We start from the raw sequence: 20,757 nt of genomic DNA on the forward strand, positions 1-20,757 counted from the left end.
TTCTTTTAAACTTGCCTTTGATCCCATGGAGCCTCAGGGCAGTTTAGAACAATCTTAAACTAGGGTACCTCCTCTTGTACAAAGTAACACCAATGTACCTACCAAGTATGATTCCCCACCGCCAATAAATCCAATTCTTGAGCAGTCTCCTCTAATTCACTGGAACTAATGCTAACATGATCACGTACGGTATGTTTGTACAAACCATCTTCAAGTCCAAGTCTTTCAACTAATCCCAGGAAAACACATTTAATCCTTTCCCCAGCAACATTACAGATACTAACAACTGAACTTTTACTATAACTAAGGAAGAGAAGCAGTCAAACAAATATATTGGGAAGACCAAGAACAGCAGTTTCTAAAATTGCTATTACTACACATTCTCTTCCAGAATGCTTTAAATCTTGTTCATAGTTTAATATATTAATAATATTCAAAGGTGCATAGTGTGTTAGTGTATTCATTGGTTTTTTAAAAATCCTCTTTCTGAACAAAAGCAGCTTACGTTGAAAACAACACTCCATATTATTTGCTGTACATTTGCTTCAAAGAGGTATTTATTTAACACATAGGTTAAGAAACACTTTTCGGAGTGATATGAGCAGGCTAATAGCAATGGTCTGTATTGGGTCCCACTCCCAATAGCACAGAAGAAAAATGCTGCTTACATCTAAAATAATATGATGTTGATAGTGATGACAGTCAACGTATTCCAGTGCCTCTTATTAAAATACAAGATAAAAATATTTATTACAGTTCAGAAGAACATTTAATAATCGGGAAAAATTACAAAGAAGGGAACGTGGCAGCAAATATAGCAGCAATCATTTACAGAACAAACTGCAAATTAAATGCAACCACAGTTTTAAACAATGCACTGTGCTTAGCCTATAACTTGAATGTTGCAGATGTCTGTGACATGCCATTGTAAATGTAGGTGTTATTAAAAATTACAAATTGTTTTGTAATTATTTTCACAGCCTCTTGAGCAGCAGCTCCTGTAAAACAGCAGGGGAATTGGAAGAGAAAGGAACAAAGTTAGAACTTCATAACTCAATTGATGCAATACAAAATTGTTTTTCTTCAACTGCCACTTTATGCCAGTGAACTGAAAATAGAGCATAACAATTCCCATAACCAACTTCACTCAGTGGTAGAGAGCAAACAACTTATTAATTTTAGGACATTTTTATACTGCTTTATATATAGACTCTTCAAAGCAGCATACAGCAAAACCCATGAACCTTGTTAAATAATATCTGTAGTCACAGTAAAGCAGAGTCTACAACATGTTTCTTACCTTGAACAATGTGTACACATTGGAAATATTTCAGTTTTGGAAATGATATACATTGTTTTTATCATAGCTGAGTCAAATACACTACTATCTCATATCTTGAATTCTACATAGCATGTATTCCAAACACTATATATTCCAGAGACATTTTAATTTTGACAAGTAGGTTTAAAAACAATTCAAAATGAACACTTCATTGTGCACCTTCCATCTCTACAAATATATGATTCTATTATTTTTACATCATTTTTAAAACTATGTTATTGTTTTATGGTATGTCTGTAAGTTGTCTTGAGATGGATGTAAAAGGAGTCATAAATTAATTAATAAGACGAGTGAAAAAACTTCCACTAGTGTTAAAAAAGAGAATATAAAGCTGTAATATTTTTTCACGTGCTAATAAGTGTACTGCTAGAGAAGAACTGGTTGAAATTATAGTATTTCTTACCTCCCAAAAATGCTGCAATCATATGTGGCTCAGCAGCTCCATAGCGACAACTACACAGGAAAAACAACATTGTAAAATTTGTAATACCAAAACAAAACCCAGGAAAACTTTATTTTTATTTTATATAGTACTTACAATTCATGAACGTAATCATCCTTCACTGTTACAGGTAATCCATATTCCTGAAGAAAACTGTTGAGGCAAGATTTCAGTTTTCCAATGTCATCTTCCACTTGATAATTATAAGCACCTGGAAATGATTTTTAAAAATTGTACATAGATATAATTTTTGTAAGAGAAGATAATTTTTTAAAAAATCAAATGATTTAATAAATCTCTGTAATCTAATTTGTAAAATATATAGAGGCATAATAATGGTATATGCCTCAACCACACAATTAATCTATATATTTATGAACACAGAATATTATTAAGGTTATACCCAAGGGCCACTTAAGGAAATTTTCAATTTATTCAATTTATCCATTGTACTAAACACATATTTTGCTAACAGTGTTGCAATCTGGGCAATATTAAAATCGAATTTACCTGGATATCTCCCATGGTGTTTAAAGAATCTATCCACAGCTCGTAACATTAAGTACAGCACCATCTCACTATCAGGGTTATCCATATGGGAAACTTTAAGGGAAAAATAGTGTTAATTGTGTACCAATAAGCTGAAGAAAAGTGTTGCATTGCTTTTATAAAAATCCTAAAATCACCTGAACTGAAATTCATTTTCACAAGAAATTGGTTACACAAACATCTCTGTATGGTTTGTGAATTACAGTCAACAGACATAAACGTGTTTGACCAACACTGGCCTTTGGGGACCCAAATGCTGTGATAAAAGGTAAAGGTAAAGGGACCCCTGACCATTTGGTCCAGTTGTGACTGACTGTGGGGTTGCGCGCTCATCTCACTCTATAGGCCGGGAGCTGGCGCTTGTCCGCAGACAGCTTCCGGGTCATGTGGCCAGCATGACGAAGCCGCTTCTGGCGAACCAGAGCAGCACACGGAAATGCCGTTTACCTTCCCGCCGGAGAGCGGTCACTATTTATCTACTTGCACTTTGAGGTGCTTTCGAACTGCTAGGTTGACAGGAGCTGGGACCGAGCAACGGGAGCTCACCCCATCGCGGGGATTCGAACCGCCGACCTACCGATCAGCAAGTCCTAGGCTCTGTGGTTTAACCCACAGCGCCACCCGCGTCCCTCAAATGCTGTGATAGGTACTGCCTAGTCGCTAAGGTCTATGTTCTGGGATAAGTGCTCAAGAGGGTGGTTGCCACCAAACTTCAGCTCTTGGATGAAGATGATTATCTAGACCCATTCTTGGGTTCCAGCCCAGTTTCATAACCAAAATGGTCTTGGGTCTCTTTAGATGGATGACCTCTGTTAGGAGAAAAGGAGGAATGAAGCTCAGTAACATCCCTTGGATTGCTCAGCAGTTTTTTATATAATTAACCATGGTATTTCACTAGAACAGCTCTGTGGCTTGGGTGTCAGAAGACACAGTGGTTCCACTCCAACCTGCAGGGTGGATTTCAGGCAGGTATTCTTCAGGAAGAGCTGCTGGGTCTCTGTGAGATTTCCCAACATACAGTCATGTCTCCCATGCTATGTAACATCTGTATGAAACTGGTGAGGCCATCAGGGATTTGAGGGCAGGGTGCCATCAATACACTGATGACACCCAGCTTTGTTCTCCTTGGCATCTGACTCAGGTGTAGTCTACAAGTTCTTGATTGGGCTTGGATACAATGGTGGGCTGCACAAGCTGAGACTGAACTCCAACAAGGTGGAGTGCCTGTTACAGCTTTGGCTGATTTGTCGGCTACGGTCATTCCTGGACACGGATAGCCATGCCACAGTGACTCGTGCGCTGGAAGCCTCCCAGATAGACAGATAAATGACTGTAATGTGCTCTGCATGGGGCTGCCCTTGGAGCTGGTCTGGAAGCTGCCGCTTATGCAGAATGCAGCCACCTTATTACTGAGTAGATTGGAATACCAGAATGATGTTAACACTGGTCCTGAAGGAGCAAAAATGGCTACCCATGTGCTACCAGGTAAGATGCTTGTATTAATTTATAAAGCCCTAAACAGCTTGAGAGCTAAATATGTACCTTCTCTCCTGGTGGTGAATTAAAATCGGGGGGCGGGGGGGGAGCCCTGTTAATGTTTCCACTTAGGTATGATATCTGCTATGCAGCAACCCATTTAACAGCCTCCACTGTAGAGCCCCAATTGTAGAATATTCTCCCTCTTAAAATTCATTATAAGCTGCTTTGTTTTCTGCTCTGCATGTATTTATATCACTATGCTGCTGTTACATTGTATTTTAGTTCTGTTGTGTTATATCTCACCCTGGGCTCATTGTGATAAGAGGGTTGAAATGTTTTAAAATAAACAAAGGGAACGACTGATCATGTGCCAAGCATTTGAGGTTTTCCCCCTGAGAATTTCCCCTACTATGTCAGCATGAATGGTTCATGTATGTCTACAGATCTAACAAAATAATTTCTGAAATTTGTTTTCACCAAGAAATAGCAAAAGCAAGTTGCACTTTCACTCTCCTCATCACTGCTGTAACCATTAGCATATCCCATCTATAATAAGGCACAAAGATCAAAGCTGCTTTGGGGTCACACATTTCCCCGTAACTAAGATCCCAATTCCATTTTCCATGTTACAGCAGAAACAAAGGAAACAACAGAATGACATAATCCCTTTCAGGTCATTATTTCCACATCACTGTCTGCAGATGAAAACACAGTAAAAGAAGACTGTAGATAATAAAGTCATGTTCTTACTGATCTCATCTTTGTTTGAAGTATTCAAACCATACTCTTCAGAAAGAGATCTACACCGCACTACTTGAAGAAATGCTGAATTAGTGCCTAAATAGAGTTGGGAAGGAAGATAAGAGAGAAAAGTATGTGTAATGAAGGGATAGCATTTTTAAAAAACAAAAACAACTAGCCCTTGAAACCTAATCATTTAAACAAAAAACAAAAAAAAGGATAAACCTGGCAATTATATAAAATTCACTGAGTTATTTCTAGTGGCTTTGTAAGGATTTGAACCTCCTGGTCCACAGAAATGCTAATGTGAGATGCTTCAAACAAAGATAGATTTTCTCCAGGCACTAGAATGACACCAAAAACTCTGTAGAGACAGAAATGTTTATGCATATACAGTCATGTGAAAAAGAAAGTACACCCTCTATGAATTCTGTTTTACATATCAGGACATAGTAACAATCATCTGTTCCTTAGCAGATCTTAAAGTTAGGTAAATGCAACCTCAGATGAACAATAAATGACATGTGTCATGATTTATTTAACAAAAATAAAGCCAAAATGGAGAAGCCATGTGTGAAAAACTAAGTACACAGTAACAAAGACAATGTAACACAGTATAAGCTGAGAGAAAACCATGAATACTTACAAAGTAGTTTCAGTTCTTTCTGAGAAATAGATTCTGGTGCCTATGAAATAAAGTGTCATGTTAACATGCCAATTCTCTTAACACAATTGTTTTTAAAATGTTCATTAGATGTTTGAAGTCACATTTATTTAAGTAGAATAATCTTATTAAGCAGCCACTTTCTCCTAATTCCGCATTGTCATAAGAATAAGTAGCAAATAAGACAAGAAAATTGAGGAATATTGCCCTGATTCAGTAAGACTGATAGTGTTTAAGAAAGTGTATGCTCAATATAAATTTGCTGCTTTGGTGTAAACTGCTTTGTTGCATTATCTTTTTAAAAAATGGTATTATGTGGTAATGATGTTCTAGTGGTGAAATTTCTGCTGTTGGATGAGCTGCTCCAACGTCACAAAAGAAAATAAGGCCATAGGGAAAGAAAGACATTGGTCTTTGTTCCCACTGGATGCCAGCAAGAGAAAAAAGGCAGGAAAGCATAGGGTGGGGGAAGAGTTTGGGTTTATTTATTTTTTAACTTTGAAGGGGGAAAGAAAATATAGGCAGAAAAAATAGGAAGAATCAAAGAACTGGCAAGGTAAGAATTAAAAACAAAAACAAAGGAGTGAGGAGCAGTTTAAACATATTCTGTTTAAAGGAAGGAAAGGAACTGGAGTGGAGGCAAAGACTCAGGAACTAGTTGATGCTTTGGTACCATGTGACCCTGCCTTGGGACAGTGAGTATGTTAGTCCACACTTTACTGGATGCCTCCATCACACAATTCCTAGGAATTAGAATCTTCCATGAATTTTCACGGCTGTAACATTCATCCCAGTCACAATGAAACAAGGAAAGTCACATGAACAGTGGTGTCTTTTAGTTAAAGGCTCCATACCAACACGGGACGCAGGTGGCGCTGTGGGTTAAACCACAGAGCCTAGGAGTTGCCAAGCAGAAGGTCGGCGGTTCGAATCCCTGCGACAGGGTGAGCTCCCGTTGCTTGGTCCCTGCTCCTGCCAACCTAGCAGTTCGAAAGTGCAAGTAGATAAATAGCTACCGCTCTGGCGGGAAGGTAAACGGCGTTTCTGCTCTGGTTCGTCAGAAGTGGCTTAGTCATGCTGGCCACATGACCCAGAAGCTGTACAATGGCTCCCTCGGCCAATAAAGCGAGATGAGCACAGCAACCCGAGTCGGCCACGACTGGACCCAATGGTCAGGGGTCCCTTTACCTTTACCATCCCAACACAATATGTGATTTTATCATTTTTTTAAAAATCTACTCGCAATTATCAACAGTTCTGTCGATCAAGTACAAACCTGTGAGTACAGATCATTAGCTCTTTAGATTGGGTCATTATATAGGAGCCGCTTTCCATGTTAAGATAGAGAAGGAAGATTAAAGAGACGGAAGATTCAAAACATAACTTTCATTAGCTCACCTTGCCTAATGACTGGAGCAGCTTGGCAGCATAGTTAGCCACAGCTTCGGCATCTTTCTTAGCTTTGTCACGATATCTTTTTAAAAAGGGGCAAAAACGTAAAACTTCAGTAAGACCAATTCCAGAAATCAGTAGGCTTCATCTACATCAATATTCATTCTCATGTTACAGACTGTCAAAGACAAATGGAAAGACAGGGACTGCGCCAGCTTCCTAAGATCTATTTGTTTTAAAATTGATACTTAGAAGGTCATTATTACTTTATATGTTTTTGTACCGAAACAGGAATCTCTGTACAAAACAGGCATGTGAGAAGCGGTCACTGAAAACTATCAATATTGTCATCTGCTTGAATTCACTTATCAGGAACATGAACACAGTTAAGGGAACAAATACCTTTATGGCTAAGTAGTTAGTGGAATGAGCAGTATTCTAAAGATCGTAGTCCCAGAACTTACTTCTGAGAACTGCCCTGTAAGTGAACTACAGGTAATGGTGCATTGGCAATTCGTTTGTGGCTGAAAAAAATACTATGGGGGAAAATACACATTTGGTTCCCCTTTATTGAGCTCTGAAGGAAGAAATGCTAGAGATCATGGAACAACAACAAAAATCATTCAAATCTACACGTGCTTCTATACAGTTGCTATACCCTGTCTTACACTGTCGTGTCACCCATGCTGATATTGCTAGTCCAATTGGATCACAGTCCCTAAGAAGGTGGCGGACTTTCCTTCCCTGGAGGTTTTTAAGCAGAGGTTGGATGGCCATCTGCCATGGATGCTTTAGTTGATATTCCTTCATTGCAGTGGGTTGAACCAGATGACCCTTGGGATCCCTTCCAAGTCTACAATTCTATGATTTGGGTGTGCGCGCGTTATCATTCAATATTTAATATAATATAAAGCAAAAAACAGACAATACTTACATATTTTGCAGCTTGATAAATTTACTAGAATCTGCTATCATATCTGGAATTGTGCCCCGGACAGGTAAATTTCCTCGACCCTCCTTTGCCACAAATTCCTTTACAGCTCGAACCAAGATCCAAAAGTGTGGACTCTTAAGGGTAAACAAAAATATCACACTAACTTTTTCTATTTAGATAAGCAGAATACAGTAGCAAGCTGTTTGTGTTTATTACCTGCTTTGAAAGCGTGATACAACGATCGTCACTGAAAATGTCTTCAATGCAACCTGGTATCTAAAGGAAGGTGGGGGGAGAACAAATTTAAGCAAATTTTCCAAAAAAGGATTCAGTAATTATGCGGCTAGAATACTGTGGAGGAATCTTATTTTACCTTAGTAGCAGCTACAGCTGTGTTCACGTTTTTAATAGCTTCTTCAAAGTTTTCTTCATCTTCTAGGCCTCCATTTTCATTTTTTAAGATTCCTAATAAGAATAGAAAAAGCAGGACTTTAAACATAGATGATCTTCATTATTATTTAGCTCCTTAAAATTCAAGTGACTTTGTCAGGTTCTCTTAAAAGTTGATACTTCTGACATTTTTATGTAAATTGCCTTGAGATAGTGGCTTATAAGATTAATACATTAATGATGGTGATGATAAAAAATAGTAATACCATTTATGCATATTTTGCATGTATTCTTAAAGCACAACAGAGCTCAAGATAAAGCTGCAACGCTAAACCATTGTTTAGTTCTACATAGATGAACCTCCGAAGTGAAGCCCCTGCTCACACACCTCCCATATCCCCGGGAGGAAGATTTCTGCTTAGTTTTGTAGTGCTGTGTACAATCTAGGGATCCTGATTTAAAACACACACAAAATGATTATTTAAACAGGACAGCTTTATAAGCTGTATTTTGAAGTTGGTTTCCTTTAGAAACTAAGCATTGCTAGCTTGAAATATGGGCCCCCGGCTTGCAAGCAATGCTAAGCAAAGATTCTTTGAAAGTGAAACTAAACCCAGCAGCAGGATAATATAATAATAATAATATCATTTATACCCCAGCCACTCTGGGCGGCTCCCAATCGAGTGTTAAAAACAATACAACATTAAATATTTAAAACTTTTAAATTAAATATTAAAATATTAAACTATTTTTAAAAAGGGCTGCCTTCAGATGTCTTTTAAAAATAGGATAGCTGCTTATTTCCTTGACATCTGACGGGAGGGCGTTCCACAGGGCGGGCGCTACTACCGAGGATGAAAGGGGACAGAGTTGTGAGAGCCTGATGCTTCACTCAGACTTGTGAAGGCTCATTCATATAGTGCTAAGTCCTGGGTTAACTCATGAGCACCCTGACCCGCTTGATGCTACAATTTTCCTGATCCCTGACCAGTGGCTATGTTGGCTAGGGCTGATGAGACTTGAAGTTCAAGAACATCTGGAGGCCATAGGTTAGCCACCCCGCCCCCCATATTAATATATAAAAATGTATTTTAAAATTCTGCACCTTTGGTATATTGCTAATAAGCTCCTGCTTGACATTACCTTGCCTAATCATCTCTCGGAAGGCTTCCTTTTCTTTGTAGTTCTTAGGCATCTGTCCACTGTTCTAAATAGAAAAGTTATATATGTGAACTATGTAAAAACATAGAGCGGCCAACCAGCAAGGGAGTTTTGAGTATGCATCTGTGTTACAGAAAATAGCAGAAATTGTTCTTTGGGGCACTATTTTCCATGTTTCCAACTATGTCTGACCAGGGGTAAGCTATCCAGGCATTGGTGCTCTTTTTAATTTCTATAAAGTGAAATCTTTACCTGTTTTAACATTTACATTAAAAGCAACCATCAATATTTAACAAACAGCAGCAGGATCTCATGTTTAATCAAAGACGATAAATCAAGGCAAGTGCCTGATACAGTTGTGTACTGGTGCAGCACCCAGGTACAGAAGCATACAAGCTTCAATTGAGCCCTGTCCCACCCCCCACACTCCCCAGAATACAGGCCAACCTACAACACAAGTAACTTGTGAGGCAGAAAATGGGGTCTGAATAGGGATATGGGAAGTGCATACAGACCTTCAATTGCCTGAAACAACTGCCTGCCCATGAACTTACATGCTGAAATTGGTGGGTGAGGGATAAAAGAGAACACAAGGGAATAGGGTATTACTGAATCCTGGGGGGATTCCCATGCAGGTACTTTGCCTATATGCAACCAGATTTTTAAAAATATTTTTGTTCCAAATAAAAAATCTGGAGAGCACTCAACTGGTTTGCTTTTTAGCACATGCATTTCTACCCACAATCTGGTTGTTTAAATTGAGTTGGTCAGTAGGATTTAAGCAGCCAGCCACACACCAGACTGCAGCCTCTGTCCTAAAACATATAATAATAGCACTTAAGCTTCTTTGGGAAGCTTAATTTCCATAGTGCTGAAAAGAAAGCACCAATATGTTAGAATATTACCATGGTGTCTACATACTTCATTATGCCATTTTTCTAGATACTTGGATACGATCACAATCCATGGAATGTGGCTGTGTTCCTGCAAATGCAAAATTACACTTGTTTTAAACAGATGAATACAGCAACCCTGAAGCAAGGAAGCTGTTGAACTAAGTACAGGTTCAATGCACCACAAAAATTCAGCTTTCAACAAAAACAGATAAATTAACTGAACTGCTTTCAATAAACAGGTGTCATTAACATACTTGCAGCATAATTCTTCCAATTTGTGCAACAGATCTGAAGAACCTGCACAACTTCCTCAGCTTTATGAGTTTGCATGTGACTTTGCAAGTTGCCCATTAGTGAAGACACAGAATTTTCTTTTGGTTTAAAATCCCAACAGCATTCAGGGGTGGCCATAAAGCCTTAAATAATAATCAATGATTTAGTTATTTTGAGCTATTCAATGCTTCTTGGGCTAGTTGCTGTGGTTTTACAACAAGCTTATGTTGGAAGTGTATGGAGAAGCAAACCTGTAATGAAGGATCTGTTTCGAAAAGTATGCTTAGCAATTTTTTCTTCAAACAGACCTCACACTGCTTATCTCATGGAATTCTACTGCAGCATTAAATTCTTCAAAATAAAACCAGAAACTAGAATAGGTGAATTCACTGAAAGTCTCAAACTCAAAACACTATTTTTAAAAAGAGTCTTTCGTAGGCATTAGTTACAGCCTGTAAGCCGCTTCTCTTAAAATGATTGTGTGGATTGTCTCTAAAGCCTGCACCCATATTGTTAGACAGAACACAGAGCTTATACTAACCTTTTTCTCCATATGATCCAAATCATAAGACTGAATGTGCTCCTTCAGTTCTGGAAAAGGATTGTCCAGTCTCAAATCATCCAATGCATTGTCTGGGTGAGATTCCACAACTATCAAAATATTGAAGGAGATTTTGATTTGAAAGAAATTCGATGATAACATATTCAACTTCACATGCTATTTATCATCATGGTCCATCTAGCTCAGTGTTATCTACACTGACAGGCAACGTTTTCTAGGTTTTCAGACAGGGTTTTCTTCCAGACCCACCTGGAAATGCCAGAGATTGAACCTAGAGCCTTCTACATACAATGCGGATGCTACCATTGAGCAATGCCCCTTCCCCTCTGGAAAAACCTACTATTTGCTGGAGAAATGGCATACAATAAAAAGTAGAGGTAGTCAGATCTACAGCTTGGGACTGGATTTTACATCTAATTTTGCTACCAACAAGATGAACTACATTTCTAGATTATTATTTTTTAGTATGTTCACTCAGTATGAAACATACTGAAGTGTCTCAAAAAATCTGTCATGTTACAATTCAATAATAATAACATTTTAAAAGGTGGGCATGTATAAGCTATAAGGCAGAAGTGGCCAACACGGTATCTTTCTGATGCTGTTAGACTACAACTCCCATCATCCCTGCCCACACCAGCTTGGCCAATACAAGCTGGAAACCAACAATAATTGTAAGGCACCATGTTGACTACCCCAACATAGGAGAAGCTCTTAATTATTAAATGAATCTCTTACCTGGGTGTTCTTTAATAATGATTCTCATATATCCTATTAATCCATAAGTCCTACAAACTAACAGCGGAATGTTATAATTCCAGAGGACTTCGGCAAGCCTGAGTAATGTACTGAAAAATATTAAGATATGGAGTCAGATCAAGAGAACACATACATACACGCACAGAGAGAGAGAGGGGGGGACTGCTCTATTGCAAAAAAGAAATCTTTTTTCTTTAATAGCGGTCCACAGCCTATATTTCTGTTGAATATAAAGTTAAGCAATCACAAAAGTTATTTTAACCAGCAGCTCAAGATATAGTGTATCTTAAATAATTCAAATTTATTGTTTTCAGTATATTATGACAGAATAGTGAGCAATGTAGCAACTTTTTCTGAATCTTTATCAACTTTTCTGAATCTTTATCAGAGTATAGAGATGACTGAACTCCTTTCATTATCAAGATGCAGGCCACAAATCAAGCAGAGAATTCCTTTATAAGGAATGGTAGGTTAACAAGTTGATTACCACAGCAGATCTCCTTAGGGCCAAACCAAGCATTTAGAAACAAATGCAGCACTGGGAAATAAGACATCTAGGGAGAAAGGTTGCAAGGACACAATTTCCACTCTTTGCAATGCCTAGGGAACTCAGGTTTCTAGAACATCTAGTTTAGCCCCTATCTAGTGAATTTCCCAGCCAAGTGTGTATTTTTTTGGTTTCAGTGTAATGGCAATAGCTAGAGGAAAACACAACTTAACTAAATGGAATTGTGCTCAAACATAATGGAAATCAATTGGATGTAAGCATTAAAAACAAGGATGACACACTAGCTTTCTCACGTAATTTACATATTCACTGGAAAAGCCTGAAGAATATTTGCATTTTACATGATAATGTTAATTTGATTCTTGCTTACCTCTCTGGGAGTTGAGTTGCAATCACTATATTAAACCGGCAGAAAAATGAAGGATCATTGTCCAGAAGTTTATCTGGATTCTTAAGAAAATGCAATAGACACATACATATTAGATCATAAAACAATTACACATAGAAATATTAAACATTAGTTTCACTTATTGGGCTAAGTGCATGAATTGCAAACTTACTTTTAATATGCACATATATGTAGGACTACGGTTAACATAAACACGCCCCCCTAAATTTAGGATTTTCCTAAATCCTATAGATATGAATAAATCAACCCCTGGAATTTTCTGTGCCTCACATTCAAGCATCAATCAGGGCATCAACCACATAAACATAGCAGTTACCTCATTCACCCTGCACAGAACAGTGATGACTGTATGGCACAATTTGGCCAAGATTCACTGTCACATGCACACTCTTTAAAGCTGCATTAACAACTGCCAAGTTCACCCTACTTTTGGAGTAAATCTATGTTCTGCTATAATATCAATTCACACAACATGGACAGGATTTGCTATTTAAAGTGTGGCTGATGATGCCTTTTCACATCAGACCTTTCCACAGTGGGATGCAGTGACGACAAAGGGTGCTGTGGAGGAGGCAGGATGCTACACAACTCAGCTGGCTTGGCTACCATTTCCCTTCACTTGTAATTCTCTAGTTGCATGCCATGGTTATAGGTGGCATGCACATGCAGCCTTCTCTTTTATACTTCTCCAATTGCCAACACTGCATTATACACAAGGATGTTTGCTACAAACCTCTTCCACGAAATTTCCAGAGACATCATTATTCAATTCTTGTAATAGTTCTGTGGCACACTGAGCTCGATTCTGTTTAAAAATAACAATTGGAAATATTAGACAGTTATGACTACAATCCTATGCATGCTTACATACTTCTCTCACAAGCGTGTTTGGTGGGGATGCAGAGAGGGATGTTCCCTCTCCTTGTTGGCTCTCTCGTTGTCGTCCTTCTGTCAATAGGTGAAGACTTTCTTGTTCAAAAAGGTTTTTAGGAACTGACTGCTTTTAATGAAATGGCTGTGCTGTTCTGTTTTTATTTCAGTTACCGTATTTTTCGAACCATAGGATGCTCCGTCCCATAGGACGCACCTACTTTTTTTTGGGGGGGGAAATAAAGGAATTTCCCCCCTTTATTTCCCCCCCAAAACCAGGGCGGGGAACAGTGGGATGGCGGCGCTGCGCCTCCCCGCTGTCCCCGGAGCTTGTGGGGCTGGCTGATGTCTGCCCGGCGCGAGGGGCGCTCTGCTTCAGGGCGCCTCACGCGCCAGGCGGCAGGCTGCGGACACCTGCGCGAAGCACGGGCCGTCCTCCGGAGGGCGCCCCGTGCTCCGCGCTGCAGGCTGCCGCCTGCAAGCATTGCGCGCCCGGGGGGAGTTCCCCCGGGTGCGCAAGGCTTGCGGACACCTGCGTGAAGCATGGGGCGTCCTCCGGAGGGCACCCCGTGCTCCGTGCTGCCGCCCGCAAGCCGTGCACGCCCGGGGGGAGTTCCCCCGGGTGCGCAAGCCTTGCGGACACCTGCGCGAAGCACAGGGCGTCCTCTGGGGGGGTGCCCCGTGCTCTGCGCTACAGGCTGCCGCCCGCAAGCCGTGCACGCCCGGGGGGAGTTCCCTGGGGCACGCAAGGCTTGCGGACACCTGCGCAAAGCACGGGACGTCCTCTGAAGGGCGCCCCGTGCTCCGCGCTGCAGGCTGCCGCCCGAAAGTCTTGCGCGCCCGGGGGGAGTTCCCCCCGGTGCGCAAGGCTTGCCGACACCTGCACGAAGCACGGGGCGTCTTCCGAAGGGCGCCCCGTGCTCCGCGCTGCCGCCCGCAAGCCTTGCGCGCCCGGGGGGAGTTCCCCCGGGCGCGCAAGGCTTGCGGACACCTGCGTGAAGCACAGGACGTCCTCCGGAGGGCGCCCCGTGCTCCGCACTGCTGGCTGCCGCCCGCAAGCCGTGCGCGCCCGGGGGGACTTCCCCCGGGCGCGCAAGGCTTGCGGACACCTGCGCGAAGCACAGGGCGTTCTCCGGAGGGCGCCCCGTTCTCTGCGCTACAGGCTGCCGCCTGCAAGCCGTGCGCGCCCGGGGGGAGTTCCCTGGGGCATGCAAGGCTTGCGGACACCTGTGCAAAGCACGGTACGTCCTCCGAAGGGCGCCCCGTGCTCCGCGCTGCAGGCTGCTGCCTGCAAGCCTTGCGCGCCCGGGGGAACTCCCCCCGGGCGCGCAAGGCTTGCGGATAGCTTCCTGGAGCCTGGAGAGCGAGAGGTGTCGGTGCACACCGACGCCTCTCGCTCTCCAGGCTTCAGCGAAAGCCTGCATTCGCCCCATAGGACGCACACACATTTCCCCTTCATTTTTGGAGGAGGAAAAGTGAGTCCTATAGGGCGAAAAATACGGTATTTGTATATATAGGTTTGATTCTATACCGACATTTAATTGCTTTTAATGACTGTTTCCCTGTCCCATATTTTTAGCTTTTCTTATTTTTATCTATAAGCTGCATTGAGTCCCTGTCAGGGAAAAAGGTGCGTATAGATACTACTACTACTACTACTACTACTACTTTTGATTATGGTGGATTTTACATTTAAATCAACATACAAAGAACTAGATCCAAGGGCAGTCCCACATAGAACACATTACAGTACCCCAGCTTCAAGGTTACCAACACATGGAGTGGTCAGGTTATGTACTGCTGATGAAAAGTGGTGCAGAGAAAAGAGGACAATGGAATTTGATGTGGGCTCTACTTTCTCACAGGCACTAGCATAGCTAGAGGGGGAAATAACCAAAGTTTTGTTTGGGTAGAACATGCTGACCTTTGCATGCAAGCAGGTGGGTAAGAAGTCTTAATTTTGAGTGAACTAATTAGAACAAGTCCTTCCAAGCATTTGTATGAATTTGTAAGGCTTCTGATTGGCTCTTACATAATTTGCAATCTGTTTATCTGTATTTTAGTCATATGATTTAGTTATGTGCTGCAATTCTGTTCACTCCTACCTGGAAGTAAATCCCTTTGAACTCATTGGGAGTTACTTCTGAGTAGACATGTATGAGATTGCACTGTTAATCTCTTTATTATGAAAGAGAAAGTAAAATATATTTCACCAGGTGGGTCCAATGTACTGTTAGTTAACTATTGTTAATCACTTTCCATGAACATGTTTCAAGGCAATGTACAAAACAGAATAAAACAGCTTAAAACAGTTAAACATAACACCAAAAACAACAACAGATAATTTTAAAAACAATTCAAAGTGGACACCCATGGCAGAGACCCATTCATTCACCTAGGAAAGCATGTTAGAACAAAAATGTATTCAACTGTTTCTGGAAAGTGCAAATAATGGGCAATTGTCATATCTTTGTTCCATAGAACAGGGGTTGCCATACTGAAATCCCTGCTCCAAGTTACTGTGGAGTGGGCTTTTGAGATCTTTGGAACTTTAGGAGAAGTTATCCTGTAGACTACAGTGACCTACTGCATAGGTAAGAGATAAGGTGGTCTCTCAAATACTACAGGTCTCTCAAATACTACAGAGTCACTTTCCCAATACAGCACATTTAATATTTTCTTACCTGGCCAATGCTGCTTCTTTGCAGGAAAAAACTAAAAAAAGCAGAAAAAGCAACCACACATTTCAGAGTTTTAACTTGATGAAACATTTCTTGAAATAAAATATATCACTTTATGCAATGTACTCCAAGAAAACAGCCCAAACACATTTCCTCTCTCCAATAGGAATGTTCTTGTTGGAATTAATATTTTGGATTTTTGTAATTCAAGTGATTATGGCCCTATCAACAGCAGAACATTGAGACAGTGGAAGAATGCAGTAACAGGACCCAATCAATCCCAGTGGGGCTTACTCTAAGTACCAATTAATTTATCAGTGCTTATAACAAGTCTCACTTGCCAAAGACCAACCAAGAGCACATTCCCAGTTGTTTCTGCATAGCCACATCTTTACTTGCCCCACACTCTACACCACTGTGCTCCTCAGAGCCCCACTGAATTCTTCCCACGTATTTTAAATGGTAATTTTGAAATAGGCCTGGTACAGACAGAACATTGCCCAACCTGCCGATCATATAGTTTAGAGGTCAGCAGTGTCCCTATGGGTTCGCAAGCAACTCACCTCCCACACCTAAACACACTCCTTCATTTTCAGAACTATGGTGCACACATTACCTATTGCCAACATCTTCACCGGTGACTTGATTCCCATCAACAATTGTAAACGATCCAACACCTTGAAGAAACAAATAAACATGGTGCTTACTCCAAATTACAACTTTTCTACTCAATGAAAGTTGCACATTTGTTTTTATTTATACCTGGCAGAACTAAGTTTTTGAGGATCTCAGTTCCTGTGGCCGTTGCATTTATCACACAAACGTGTGCAGATTCTAAAGCTTCTTGTCCATGGTCGCCCCATAATCTGCAACACAAAAACACAGGCATCATCAACATTCCTAATTCAAATTTTGAGAGAGGATACATACAAGAAATTGATGCATTGATGAAGGATGGTTCAGAACATCACTGTTAAAGTGTTGCTTCTTTAGATAAGCATGGAACTGAGTATCTTAAAAAAAAGAAAAAACTAACAGATGAAATGAGAAGTGGCTAGTCTTGAAAATGGAACTGGACAGAAACTTTTGTATAGTAATTATAGTGTTAGACCAAGACTGGGGAACAAATAGCTATCTTGATGTTGTTGGAGTCTCGATTTCCAGAAGCCCCAGCCAACATGGCCAATAATCAGGGATAATGGGATGTATTATGGAGGACTACAGGCGTTAAGACTTTGACTAGAAAGATCCAGGTTCAAAATCCCATAAAACTTACTAGGTGGTCTTGGACTATGCACCATCTCTCAGCCTCATCCACCTAATAGAAATACTATGATGATGTGGCCCTGAACTCCTCAGAGGAAGAGCACAATACAAATTTGTCAGAGTGATAGAACAATTGGCTAAAAGATGAAGAAAGCTTGATTTCTAACAAACTCAAGTTAGAAAATATTGTAAGGTTTTTGAGCACTTTAAGGAGGTTTGTAAGCATTATTTGTAATATTTATACAGTGCTTAGAGCTCCAAGGAACTGAGGCTGATGTGAACATAGGTCTTCCCCTTCCATCATCATAACAAGCCAGTGAAGCAGGGTACACAGAGAGCTTTAAACCTGCACACACAGCAAAGTGCTCCTTTGGGTCAGAGGCTTTTTGGCTGTCGCTGGGAACAATATAAAAGATACACTAGAACTTGCTAGGGAAGAAGAGGCATCTGTTAAAAGTGAAGCGAGTCCCTGAGATGTATACCTGGCATAGGAAGGAGAGAGATCTCTACTGGAGGTGGGGTGCACCTGTCCAGCGTAAGAAGCCCCCGATCACCCACTGAGCTCCACGGCCAATGGGGGATTTGAACCTGGGTCTTCCCAGTCCTGAACAACCGCTGTAACCACTAGACCACACTGCCTTTGTAAAAGTTTATTAAAGGAGCTCTTCGCTTTTGTTTTTAAGCCCTAGGCTTAGCCAACAGAGAGAGGCCTTGGGCGGGAGGAGATGGAGGGCGTCCTGGCTCCGGTGCCGCCGAGGAGAGTCCCCTGAGCGGCGACTCGACCATCCTGGGGGCGCCCCTAGGAAACAGCCAAGGAAGGATCCTGCCCTGGCAGAGCCTCGCCAAGCCCCCTGCCCAACCCGCCTCCCTACAAGTGGCAACGCGAGGCCGGCCGTTCCCCCTGCGCTGCGCCCAACTAGCCCTCGTTCTCCTCCTCCTCGCCCTCCAGGCCGACCTGAGCTGCCGGTCGTAGCGCTGCTCCTTCAGGCTGACTCTGCCCTGCTGCTGCACTGTCGCCGCCATGACGCCCGCTCGCCAACCGAGGACGGTCCTCTCCGCCGCACTTCCCCAAGCCTTCCTGAAGGGGCGCAAGAATGCTCAGCGTCCGCCAACGCGCTTGCGCAAGCCGGCAAGCTCCGCCGGCAATTCGCTGCTTTTGCTTGACGGGCAGGGTCGCTCGGCCCGCCTCCTCCCGCGGCGCGGCGCTTTGGTGGATGGGAAGTCGGCCGCTGGTGCCGCGGTCAGCGTCTGTTGCTGTTTACTGTGGGATCGGCGTGGCTTATGCGCGTAGGTTCACGCACACCTTCCTTGGCATCCTCCTCCCAAATAAATGCGGCATCGTGGATTTGCCAGTAATATGCGATTGAATCCCACTGGAGAACAGCGGCAGCCTAGGAGCGCCCTGTCTGATAAGGGAAGTGGTGAGGATGGGGAAATGCACCGGAGAATGAGAGAATTTGCTTTTATGCAGGGCGCTTCTCGTTGGACCATGCCTTCAGGGTAGATAATACAGACCAACGGTCTGACTCGTATAGGGCAGCTTCCTATGCTCCTCTCAAGCGCCATTATTTTGTATTTTATTATGTATTTCGTGCTCTCATTTTGTATTTTTAGGTGGTGAACCGCCCTGTGATCTTCGGGTGAAAGGCGGAATACAAATTTAATAAATACTAATAATTTCCTGGTGCACATCTCCATCATTTATTGCAGAAAAGATTGGTGGGGAGAGAGCAGGTACGTTGCGCAAGAACTCCCAATTGTACAACTTGAGTTTGCTGGCATGTGACTAAATCCCACCTGAAAGTAGCAACAACCTGGAAACACCCAAAATTCAGTTGGGTTACTCCTAGTGCTAAATAGGTGCGAATGGTATGTTCACCTTACAGAGCAGTCCTATGTACTGTAAACCTGTTCAGAAGTTATGAGCTCCGTGGGAATTCCCCTCTGCAACTTTAATGTTATAATGGAGAGATGATTTACTGCAAGTGAATGTTTCCTGTTTCCCAGCTTTCTTATCTCACATTATGCTTTTTTCTGGCTTTGTATTTGCTGTGTCAATACTGTACATTCTTCCCCATTCTGGGATTGTAGCAACGGTTAAGTATTTGACATTCTGATTATTTAAATAAAATGGCAACATTTTAAGATTTATTGTCTTCTGTCACTACCCTATTGTAGATGGTCTGGAAATGGATCACTATTTCATAATTCATATCAAAAGAACACTGTTACGGAAAGCATATAGGTTAAAAATATTGGACATAATCCCATTTAATGCAGTGGCTGATTTTTTGTTGCAAATACCTCTCTCCAAGCACACACTTTTTCATATACATGTATTTGTATTCCCCCTCCAACTCTGTATGGCTTTTTGTTTATTACAATGCAATCCTGTATATGTCTATTCACCAGTAAGTCCCACTAAATTCAGTTGGGTTTACTCCCAGCTAAATGGGCATAGAATTACAGCCTTCCTTTCCTTTTTTAAAACATGCATTCTCATTCTGCAACATACATTTCAAGTTGCAGTCCTATTTATCTTCATACTGAATGCAGTGGCACTTATTTTGGCGTAAACAATCACTTAAAATTTTTTTAAAGAAAAATATAACTGAATAAAAGCTAATCTCTAGATCTCATTTTTCCACCTTTTGAATGATTTTTACATATGCTTTCAGATCTATAACTTCACAATAGGGAATTTGTTTGGCTTCCTTTACGCTAGTGCATAACATCAATTGCATCTACAGTTCTCCTTGTAGCTCTTGAGAATGTCAGTAATTCTATTGTAACCTAAGGGGAGATACGCTGTACAAGGATAAGATACTATTTCAGAAATGCGAGTGGGGAGAATTCTTGAGTAGAGAATATTTAGCACAACCAGTGGGTGTTCTGTTCAAGAGTCACTAAAACAAATGGAGGCTGGCTGTGTAAGACAACTACAGTTATTGGGAAGTAAATATATATTCTTTTAAAAGCGGTTCTGGAGCAATTATTTGACAAATTAATAGGGAGCATAATCCAATGAGATGCTGTTCTACACAAGCAACATTGAAATGCATGCTATTTCAGCCCCTTGATCATTTTAGTAGCAATTTTCTGCACTTTTCCCAGCTCTACAATGCCCTTTTTGAGATGCAGTGGCCAGGATTGTACACAGTATTCAGATATGGGGTTTATTGAGCTAGTTTGACGGGGCATAATGCTAGCACTTCTGCCCTTCTTTCTAATGCTCCTTTTACACTGCAGTACCTGTTGTGTGATGCAATTGTGGTTATACTGCAGAAGATCACTATATCGCCCAGGTTTGTTCATATGAGCAGCGATGACATGATCATGAAAACCGTGGGGAAATTACCATGTAAAACTCCAGTGATTTGCAAAGTTAATGGAACTGTGAACTGATTTTTTCTGGAAACACAGAAATGAGCACTTAAAG

The 20,757-nt window shown here is 41.4% G+C and overlaps 1 protein-coding gene and 1 long non-coding RNA gene across 2 annotated transcripts; one reads left to right on the forward strand and one right to left on the reverse strand.

The window, feature by feature from the left end:
- Positions 1-539: 539 nt before the first annotated feature.
- NAE1 (NEDD8 activating enzyme E1 subunit 1) lies at positions 540-18,401 on the reverse strand. The gene is made up of 20 exons (XM_053399689.1): positions 18,274-18,401; positions 16,815-16,918; positions 16,669-16,729; positions 16,056-16,086; positions 13,235-13,306; positions 12,463-12,542; positions 11,564-11,673; positions 10,805-10,914; positions 10,016-10,078; positions 9,077-9,140; positions 7,917-8,008; positions 7,760-7,819; positions 7,544-7,677; positions 6,616-6,691; positions 5,200-5,239; positions 4,563-4,649; positions 2,295-2,387; positions 1,881-1,995; positions 1,746-1,795; positions 540-998 (listed from the first exon to the last, which is right to left on the reverse strand). Exons 1-20 carry the CDS (start codon positions 18,339-18,341, stop codon positions 889-891), a joined length of 1,620 nt encoding a protein of 539 aa, XP_053255664.1. The 5' UTR covers positions 18,342-18,401; the 3' UTR covers positions 540-888.
- An 88-nt stretch (positions 18,402-18,489) lies between these two features.
- On the forward strand, positions 18,490-19,463 carry LOC128419245 (uncharacterized). Its single transcript, XR_008331819.1, has 2 exons — positions 18,490-18,605; positions 18,933-19,463. It is a non-coding gene; the product is annotated as an uncharacterized LOC128419245 (long non-coding RNA).
- Positions 19,464-20,757: the final 1,294 nt, after the last annotated feature.

This window comes from Podarcis raffonei, chromosome 8, assembly GCF_027172205.1.
Source record: "Podarcis raffonei isolate rPodRaf1 chromosome 8, rPodRaf1.pri, whole genome shotgun sequence".
Taxonomy (NCBI): Eukaryota; Metazoa; Chordata; class Lepidosauria; order Squamata; family Lacertidae; genus Podarcis; species Podarcis raffonei.

What these genes read in the sequence shown, in the direction of transcription:
- NAE1 (XM_053399689.1), bottom strand. Translation starts at nt 18,341, where the DNA reads ATGGCGGCGACAGTGCAGCAGCAGGGCAGAGTCAGCCTGAAGGAGCAG. An exon ending in CTGGAAATTTCGTGGAAGAG is followed by an intron (nt 12,543 to 13,234) that starts GTTTGTAGCAAA and finishes CATTTTCTTAAG; the next exon opens with AATCCAGATAAACTTCTGGA. An exon ending in CATTATTAAAGAACACCCAG is followed by an intron (nt 10,915 to 11,563) that starts GTAAGAGATTCA and finishes ATATTTTGATAG; the next exon opens with TTGTGGAATCTCACCCAGAC.